Here is a 10,363-nt window from a genome sequence, read left to right as displayed (position 1 = left end):
TTAAACAAAACTGTACATTTACAGCGACTTACAAAATGGTGCATTCACCTTATGATATCCAGTGGAACAACCACTTTACAATAGTGCATCTAAATCTTTTAAGGGGGGGGGGGGTTAGAAGGATTACTTTATCCTATCCTAGGTATTCCTTAAAGAGGTGGGGTTTCAGGTGTCTCCGGAAGGTGGTGATTGACTCCGCTGTCCTGGCGTCGTGAGGGAGCTTGTTCCACCATTGGGGTGCCAGAGCAGCGAACAGTTTTGACTGGGCTGAGCGGGAACTGTGCTTCCTCAGAGGTAGGGGGGCCAGCAGGCCAGTGGTGGATGAACGCAGTGCCCTTGTTTGGGTGTAGGGCCTGATCAGAGCCTGAAGGTATGGAGGTGCCGTTCCCTTCACAGCTCCGTAGGCAATCACCATGGTCTTGTAGCGGATGCGAGCTTCAACTGGAAGCCAGTGGAGAGAGTGAACCTCGATGTCAATGTCAGCAAGACAAAGAAGCAGATCGTGGACTACAGGAAAAGGAGGGCCGAGCACGCCCCCATCCACATCGACAGGGCTGCAGTGGACGGAGCCTAGAGCTACAAGATTCTGTTTCCACATCACTAAGGCATTATCATGATCCACACACACCAACACAGTCCTGAAGAAGGCACGATAATGCCTCTTCCCCCTCAATGGCTAAAAAGATTATGCATGGGCCCTCAGATCCTCAAAAAGTTATATAGCTGTGCCGTTGAGAGCATCTTGACTGGCTGCATCACCACTTGGTTTGGCAACTGCTTGGAATTTGACCGCAATGCCCTACAGAGGGTAGTGCGTATGGCCCAGTACATCACTGGGGCCGAGCCTACCAGGCGGTGTCAGAGAAAGGCCAGCCAACCTCCCAAATAATAGAATGTTTGTTCTGATACCACACGGCAAGTGGTATCGATGCACCAAGTCTGGGACCAACAGGACTCTGAACAACTTCTACCCCCAAGCCATAAGACTGCTAAATAGTTAGTCCAGGTAGCTATTGGTTAACTATTTTTGTTCATCACTTACGCTACTGCTGTTTATTGTCTATCCTGTTGCCTAGTCACTTTATCCCTACCTACTGTATCTACCTCAATTACCTCGTACCCTAGCACATTGACTCGGGTACCCCGTGTATATAGCCAAGTTATCGTTACTCATTGTGTATTTATTCCTCGAATTATTATTTTTCTATTTATGCTTTTTCTCTCTCTGCATTGTTGGGAAGGGCCCGTCAGAAATCATTTCACTGTTAGTCTACACCTGTTGTTTACGAAGCATGTGACAAATACACTTGATTGATTTGAAAAACATGGCATGAGTATTAAAAACATTAACACTGGTAAAACAATTTAGTGTACAACTTCATCCAAAGATCAGGGTATTTCCATAATTACATGTCAGCATGAAAAAAATATGTATTATACTCAAATCATAGGGAAAACTGAATAAAAGGCTTCCCATTTTCTTTTAGGAGACTTGAATGAAACACCAGATAAGTGGACAGGAGAGAGCAGTTGAAGGCTCCCTCTCATTGGTCCTGGACAACGATGTCAGCAACCCCGTGCACCTGTGTCAGCTGTTTACAGTCCAGAGCTGCTACCAGCTTCCTGTGTCCAGCCTGGGTGGGTATGAAGTGTTCTGTCCGAGACACCGTAGAGTGGCTCCCAACATCACTTGAGAGAGGAGAGAGACAAGAGTTACTACTTAAAGCAGGGATGAGCAACTGATGGGGGACCACAAAAAATCTGAACTCATCATGAGGGGCCGCAGTGGCTCAAGGGTCTGGGTAACAACATCCATACCCACACATGTAGTCAGAGCTCTAAGTGAAACATTCGCCCTCCCGACAGCGGAGAGAGAAACTTTTAGAGTTAATTTCCTGCAATTCTACACATTGTCATGGAGCGTCTTAGAGAATATGTTGCAGTTTTAAAGGAATTTTGTTGCAATTCTACACATTTTGCCATGAGGCGGATAGAAGATTTAGCAATTTTATAAGTAATTTTATGCAATTCTAGTCATTTTGCCATGGGACGGAGAGAAAAAAATGTGACGTTTTAAAGCTAATTTCCTGCAATTCTACACATTCTGCCATAAGATAGAGAGAAATGTTTTCAGTTTTTAATATATCTGAGTGAGAGTGACTAACAAAATCAATGGGGGCCCCCCAGTTGTAGTAACCTTATAGTTACCATGATTACTACAAGTTTAGATAGCTGGCGTGACAGAAATTACGTATTTACCTCATTTGTTGGATATTTAAAAATGATTTACTTAAGGTATTTTCTGTCCTACCAATGCTGTGTTAAAGAGATGGTTTCCACTCCAGCTTCCTGCAGCTAGTCTGGACTTATGGTCAAGCAAATGTGTTTTGCTAGAGATAGCTTGAGCTGACAATGACTTGGTGATTAAAAACCTAAAAACTGTCATTCTATAGACAAGATGTGGTGTGTGTGACCCGAGATAGAGAGAGCCTGGAGTTCAGAACAATGCCTCATCTTCCTGGCATCTGGGAAACTAAGCCGGGTTGGAAGTAAAACAACATCCCGTGAAGCAAACCAGGAGATGGACCAAGGAGGCTTATGGAAATGGTAGAAATGATTGACTAAGCATTTTTTAGGGCCTATATAAGATTGTTTTTTTCATGATCAGTTAAGCACTCGGCAACACACTTTGGAGTGTGGGGTCAACGCTTTCATTATTGCAATAATTAATCGATGTTAAATAAAGGTGATTGCTTGAATAACTGTCCAAGCCTCTCTCAGTACTGACATTTCCACGGCACTGGCTAGACTAACTTATGATTAAATAAATAAATTGCTGACATGAGCTAATTGAGTGAAAGAAAATAAAAAAAACTGCTGATGGACAACCACATTTCAAAATTGATTATAACTCTCAACAGTAAGTTGAGTTCCCAAATTATTAAAAATTAAAAAAATTGAGGGAGGGAGGGAAATTGATCTATGTGCATGCGGCTTGTGTGTACGCCCTTTGCCCATCCCTGACTAAGAGTAACTGGAAGAGGGACGGAGAGAAACAGAGGAGTTGATATTCATACGGAGAGAGATCGAAAGGAATATCATTACTGTAATTGACAGAGATAAAGTGAAAGAGAGAGGAGAGAGCAGTGTAATAACAAGCTAATAGAGGTGATTAGTGTCTTACCCCACAACCACCTCTTTGATCTCCTGCAGGCCCAGCCCCTCCACCCTGAGCACCACACCCCTCAGTGTACGTGGCAGAGGGTTGGTGAACGTGATCTTGGCTGTCATCTTCTTACCTACCACCGCCTCCCCTATAGCCTGAGGAAACAAACACAATCATTATTTTCAGTGTTGTTTATCTGTGCAGTGACATCTGTATGCAGTCTGTGCCATGGTCCTGAGTCAAGACATCAGTACTTCATTTCTGTGGCATTACATTTGGTTTGGGATACTGAACAAAAATATAAACGCAACATGGAAAGTGTTGGTCCCATAATTTCATGAGCTGAAATAAAAGATCCCAGAAATGTTCCATATGTACAAAAAGCTTATTTCTCTCAATTGTTGGGTTTGGCAGTACGTCCAACCGGCCTCGACTGCAGGCCACGCGTAACCAGGCCAGCCCAGGACCTCCACATCCGGCTTCTTCACCTGCGGGATCATCTGAGACCAGCCACACAGACAGCTGATGAAACTGAGGAGTAATTCAGTCTGTAATAAAGACCTTTTGTGGGGAAAAACTCTCATTCTGATTAGCTGGCCTTGCTCCCCAGTGGGTGGGCCAGTTTACCAAGCGCCCCTGCCCAGTCTAATGAATTTATTTCAATTGACTGATTTCCTTATATGAACTTTAACTCCGTAAAATCGTAGAAATTGTTGCATGTTGCGTTTTATATTTTTGTACAGTACATGTTATTAATAGAGACTGAGGGGAAAAAAAATTCTGATAGAAATGAACATAACCAGCGTATTGTATACCATTGATTTAAAAAAAATGGTCTCTACACTGTTTGAAATTCAATTTTAAACAGCTTTATTGACCATCAAATTTACAAAAGATGGAAAAGGTATATCCTGAATCCCAGTAACAGATTGTGTTAATGCTAAACTGTGTCTTACCTCGATCCTGAGGTCGGGTGTGCGTAGCCTGAAGCTGGTCTGAGTGGCCAGGACCTGTTGGGTCTCACTGACCCGTCCAGACAGAGTCAGCATTAGAGCAGCCTGGTCCACCAGCTGGTCCTGGTAGCTATGGTAGGGCAGGACCCACTCCATGGTCTTCACTGAGGAGGAACAGAGAGAGATTACTACACATTCTACAGGAACCATTTGAGAGGATGCACGTTGGAGACAATTTTTGATATTACGGTGACTGAGCTGAAATGGTGGCAGTGGGGCTAGCTGCTGGCTTCTGTTTGCTTGAGATTTTAGTTGCCCTTAACTCCAGATCTAGGATCAGATTACCCTACCCCAATCCTAACCTTAACCATTAGGAGTATGACAAATATCTGATCCTGTAGCAGGGGTTAAGGACACCCTCCACCTCCAGCCACTCCCCTTGCTTACTAACCTTCATTGGGCTTGAGCGCCACAGGCATCTTGTCCTTCTTGACGGTGCCCTTCAGCACCCCGGTGTAGTACATGACTGCCACCTGGATGTGTAGCGTGGTCTTGCGGGTCTGGGAGCTCAAATTGGTCATCACGATGGTCAGCTGGGCGTCAGCCCCCATACGAGGCCCCTCTCCCTCCAACTTCACCTCCAAGCTCACGTCCTCCGCTCTGGATGTAGAGTACACGTCAGGCTTGGTGCCATAACGACTGGCCGTCTCCACGGCGATACGCTCCTCCTCTGATCCTGGTGGGGGGAGAGTGGTGAGAGAGGGAAGGGGGTGAGGAGAGAGTATTCTGCTGGAAACTTTGGTGTGTAAATATCTATCCCCGATGTCTGCACTGTTAATACATGAATAGTATGTTAATAGTATGTTTCCTCAGAGCCTCAGATGTGAACTCTGATATTACTGTCTTCGTACAGGTAACCATCCGAAACGTAGTGTTTTTATGTGTGTGTATGGTTGCCAAGCTACCCTCTGACAGTGTGTTGAAGTGTATGATGACATGACTGTACCTTCGGTGTGTTTGTACAGGTGTGTGATGTCATCACGTTCGTCAGAGCCCACAGCCTTGGTGCTGATGCAGTGGCCCACGGCCTTCTTTTCACATTGGATCTGAGTGAAGATACCATCCAGGTTCCTCTGCCAGTAGATCTTATCACTGTTCACCTGACCAGACACACACAGAGACAGACAGGAGAAATATGGAAAGTGTGCAATCTTTGATAAAACCTATGTAGTTGTCCAAGGTCAGTTTTGACGTTCCCTTTCTATTTTGAGATTTGGGATAGTTAAACTGAAAAACTGATCCTAGATTTTCGACCATCTCATTCCCATAGTACTCACCTCAGCAAAGATGAATGGTGTGTCGTATTTGAGGTAGACCTGGCCTGTGCGGATGGCGGTGACAGAAGCAGGGCCACAGCGGAAGGTCCCCTGGCTGGTCTCCTGGGGGGTGGCGTCTAATGCCTGCCAGCCGCCGTTACCAGGAGGAAGGTCTGGCCTGGCCATCCAACAGTCGTTCCATACATGGAAATTCCTACAGAGAGGAGGAGGGGTTTGAGATTACATAGTTAGGACCAGGAGTTTGACCATAGACATGTATTTATATAACTAGAGCCTGGTGTTTTTCTTGATCCAGTCACATGGTCAGGAGAATCTCCTAGGCCTTTTTATAGAGAATGATTTGTGTGGCAAGGCAATGGGTATTTAAAGTGGCACACTTTAAACTTGTGGCAGATTAGATGCATTTGATGTGACCAGGAAAACCGGGCCCTACTTAAAGTGGATGATAACTCACCAAACAGAGTCAGTGTTGAGTTCGTCGAACGGCTCCATATTCTCATCAAAATACATGTCTGTGGTGAGTGAGACGTCTGTGTCGTGGGCCGACTGGAAGTTTGTTACACTACGGCACGGTATACCCAAGCACCTGAGCACTGAGAGATGGAGAGAAAATGAAAAGGAGGGGGAGGGGGAGCGAGGACCACAAATAAGGCAAGGCATGAACAAAATTGACACAGATATGAAAAGCAAGCAAAGGAGAGAGATCGCACAGAGAGCAGTGGTGTAAAGTACTTAAGTAAACCCTTGTGTAGTCTTAACATTCTGTATACTCCCCTTGTCCTAAGGGTCAAAAATGACCTGCCTTCACTAAACCCCTAATATAAAAGCAGCTTAATTGAATTTTAAACCCCAAATCTATTTTGCATGAAGAAGCAACCTGTCATTCATCACAGACTTTGTGAATATCTGGGTTTTCCCTCTGCACAATGCAGAAATACTGCATTTAATCAGTGGACACCACTCATTTTTATTACAACACGTGTCATAATTGTTTTCTTTACTAAAGTAGAGGTTTATTATTATTATTATTATTGCTAAGGTACTGAATAGGTGTAAACAATTTTTTTAGCAAGAGATACCACTTGTAAAGCCTAAGAAAGTTGCAGAAATGTGCAGAAAGTAGTTTTGAATGCATTTTATTGAAGGGAAACAATAACAGTCTTGAACATTTTTGGCAACATAGTGATATATTCTTATATACTGTACAATGAGGAATTCAACTACAAAATACTAGTCTTCTCCCATTTTTTTTAACCATTGCCCCCCCCCCCCACAAGGTGTATAAACAACAACAATATATAAGAATAAAATAAGATACTCTAATTAGCACATGTAGGATAGTATGCAAGTGTGTGTGCATGGACTTTGCAGATGTATTTCTCACATGTGCAGCACGTAGTATTTGTTTCACAGTCCTTCTTTGGGGGGCAGAATTGGCATCTCCTCCTCTTACCTGCCCCAGCTGCAGCCTCAGGTGGATCAGGACAAGAATCAGCCCCCTGAACAGCTTTCACAAGTGCTGCAGAGGCTGCTGTGCATTCTTTGAATGTGTGGGGTTATAAGAGCCTTTCCCAGCTGCTCCAGGAACACACTCCTCTTGTTCCGCTTATCAGGCATCCAGGTAGGTTTGATCTTGTTCCATATCACAAAGACATTGTATGAGGACACATCAACGATGTTATGGACAACCTGGACAAGATGATGTTATGGAAGATGACCAGGGGCCAGCGGGAAGTCGTCCTCCTGCAGCTGTAAGTTCCAATCACCTTGTCCAGGTTGTCCATGCCTCCTTTGTGGTTGTAGTCCAGGATGGCTGGCTTCCTGTCCTCACAATCACTGATCTCAGCCGTTTTGTGCAGTGTGCTTAGGAGGACCACATTCTTGTTCGTCTTTGGGAGATAAGAAACTATATTGGTGGCAGGGGTGAAGGCAAACTTTGATGAAGGCCTCGCTCCCCCTTGTTGCGAGGAGTGCAGGGGGGAGCTCAGGCTTGTTCTTTCTAACTGTGCCAACCATGGTGATCTTCCTCTTCAGGAGCTGCTGGCTGAGTTCAATCAGTAGCACACATAATCTCAATTTTTCATTGTGTGTGTGTGTCTTTGTGGTTTATGTGGTGTGTAAATGATTTTATAACTGCCGGGTCAAAAATGACCCTAACACAATCTTTGTACCCTGGTGGTGTACAGCTTTCATGGAAATATGAACAAAGGCGATGTTTCACTTTTTCTAATGTTATTGAAAAAATATAATTTAGGGGGTTTTCTCTGCTGTTAAACATGTTTTACCCTTAAGACAACACAAGGGTTAAGTAAAATACTTTAAAGTACTACTTGATGTCACGACTTCTACTGAAGGTGGCTCCTCTTCCTCTTCGGGCAGCGCTCGGCGGTCGTCGTCGTCGGTCTACTAGCTGCCACCGATCCCTTTTCCTTTTCGTTTGGTTTGGTCTGTCTTGTGTTACACCTGTTTCTTGTTTAGGTTCATTAGTAAGGTATTTATTCTCGCCCTACCAGTTTGGATTCGTGCGGGATTGTTTTGTTTTCCCTGTCGTGGTTTTGGGTAGCGTTTTATGTCTTTGGCTCATTTAGACAGGTGTATTTTCTGGACTGCGTTCCGGACCATTTGTGTGGACCGCTTGTTCTGGTCCTGTGCCTGTTTATTTTGAAGGACTCTGGAATAAATGCTTTCTCTGTATATTTAGTCTCCTGCGCCTGACTTCAAACCCCCCCCACCTCTCCTAGGGAGTTTTGACACTTGAGTAGATTTTTGGGTATCTGTACTTTACTTAACTTTTTTTGTCAAGTTTTACTTTTATTTCACTACATTCCTAAATAAAAGAATGTACTTTTTACTCTACACATTTTCCCTGACACCTAAAAGTATTCGTTACATTTTGAATGCTTAGCAGGACTGTCACGGATGTCATAGGGTAGAGACCAAGACGCAGCGGGAAAATGTACACCCATCTTTTTATTAGGTGAAGAAGGAAAACACATAAACGTATACAAAACAAAATGAACTTGACAGTCTTGTCAGGCAAAACAGCTAAACAAGAACAATCTCCCACAAAAACCCATGAAAAACAAACTCCTAATTATAGGACCCTCAATCAGAGGCAACAATAACCAGCTGCCTCCAATTGAAGGTCCAACCCCAATTAACTAAACATAGAAATACAAAAGACTAGATAGAACATAGAAATATACTAACATAGAACAATGACTAACAAACCAGGGACTAATAAATCAAATACCCCTCTACCTAAACACATACACAAAACACACCCTGAACCACATAAAACAAACACCCCCTGCCACGTCCTGACCAAACTACAATAACAAATAACCCCTATACTGGTCAGGACGTGACAGTAACCCCCCCAAAGGTGCAGACCCCGGATGCACCTCACACAAATAACCAAAATAAACCAACAAAACAAAATAAATCCCAAAACTAAAGGGAGGGAAGGGAGGGTGGCTGCAGTCACCGACGGCTCCTGTGCTACACCCCCCCTCCCCAAACCTCCTACAGTGGAGGTGGCTTAGGCTCAGGCCTTAATCCCCTACCTGACCAAACCACCCCCACTGCATACCTTTGCCCGAGGCCAGTCACTGAAGACCCTGGACTGTCCTCTGGGAGCTCCGGACTGTAGGCAGACTCACTCGGTTCCGGACTGTAGGCCGACTCACTCGGTTCCGGACTGTAGGCCGTCTCACTCGGTTCCGGACTGTAGGCCGTCTCACTCGGTTCCGGACTGTAGACCGTCTCACTCGGTTCCGGACTGTAGGCCGTCTCACTCGGTTCCAGACTGTAGGCCGTCTCACTCGGTTCCGGACTGTAGGCCGTCTCACTCGGTTCCGGACTGTAGGCCGTCTCACTCGGTTCCGGACTGTACACTGTTGCCGGATACTCACGCGGTTCGGATCTGCACGGGTACTGTCGCCGGATACTCTGGACGGGGCACTGTCGCCGGATACTCTGGACGGGGCACTGTCGCCGGATACTCTGGACGGGGCACTGTCGTCGGACACTCTGGACGGGGCACTGTCGTCGGACACTCTGGACGGGGCACTGTCGTCGGACACTCTGGACGGGGCACTGTCGTCGGATACTCTGGACGGGGCACTGTCGTCGGACACTCTGGACAGGGTACAGTTGCCGGACACTCTGGACAGGGCACTGTCGTCGGAAGCTCGGGACTGGGCTGACGCACTGGAAGCCTAATGCGTGGGGCTGGTAGTGGAGGTACCAGACTGAAGACACGCACCTCAAGGCTAGTGCGAGGAGCAGGAACAGGCCGAGTTGGACTGGGCTGACGCACTGGAAGCCTGGTGTGTGGTGCTGGTTTAGGAGACGCCAGACTATGGATACGCACCTCAAGGCTAGTGTGAGGAGCGGGAACAGGATGTACTGGACCGGGCTGACGCACTGGAAGCCTAGTGCGTGGGGCTGGTACTGGAGGTATCAGACTGGAGACACGCACTTCAAGACTAGTGCGAGGAGCGGGAACAGGACATACTGGACTGGGCTGATGCACTGGACCGTAGAGGCGCACTGGCGGTCTCGAGCGCAGGACTGGCACCGCCCGTACTGGCTGGGTGCCCAATTCCCCCTGGCAAATGCGGGGCGCTGGCACTGCGCACACCGGCCTAAAAACACTTGGCCTTGCCACAGTACGCAATTACCCGAAGCACGGGACCTGTCCAGTCAAAGGTTGTTTAACAAAAGCACGGGGATTTGGCTTGGGGCTTAATCTTCGCCCAGCCAAACTACCCGTGTGCCCCCCCAAAAAAATTTATTGGGGCTGCCTCTCCGGTTTGAACGCCAACCGTGTTCCCCTGTAACTGTTTCTCTTCTCCTCGCTCCATTTACGACGTTCCTCCCTCGCTGTCTCCACCTGTTTCCAT

The 10,363-nt window shown here is 46.2% G+C and overlaps 1 protein-coding gene across 1 annotated transcript in view; it reads right to left on the bottom strand.

Annotated features, from left to right (window-relative positions):
- Positions 1-1,311: 1,311 nt before the first annotated feature.
- Positions 1,312-10,363, bottom strand: part of LOC106600218 (protein-glutamine gamma-glutamyltransferase K) — a 38,923-nt gene continuing 29,871 nt past the window's right edge. Inside the window, exons 8-14 of the mRNA XM_014191538.2 lie at positions 5,911-6,049; positions 5,457-5,649; positions 5,126-5,279; positions 4,571-4,855; positions 4,123-4,283; positions 3,185-3,321; positions 1,312-1,689 (exon numbers count right to left, since the gene is read on the bottom strand). Of these exons, the coding sequence (XP_014047013.1) occupies positions 1,545-1,689; positions 3,185-3,321; positions 4,123-4,283; positions 4,571-4,855; positions 5,126-5,279; positions 5,457-5,649; positions 5,911-6,049 (1,214 nt within the window). The 3' untranslated portion in view covers positions 1,312-1,544. The remainder of the gene's footprint in view (positions 1,690-3,184; positions 3,322-4,122; positions 4,284-4,570; positions 4,856-5,125; positions 5,280-5,456; positions 5,650-5,910; positions 6,050-10,363) is intronic.

This window comes from Salmo salar, chromosome ssa03, assembly GCF_905237065.1.
Source record: "Salmo salar chromosome ssa03, Ssal_v3.1, whole genome shotgun sequence".
Lineage (NCBI taxonomy): Eukaryota > Metazoa > Chordata > Actinopteri > Salmoniformes > Salmonidae > Salmo > Salmo salar.
Note: the sequence above shows the minus strand (reverse complement) of the source record. Positions and strands in the feature narration are given on the sequence as shown.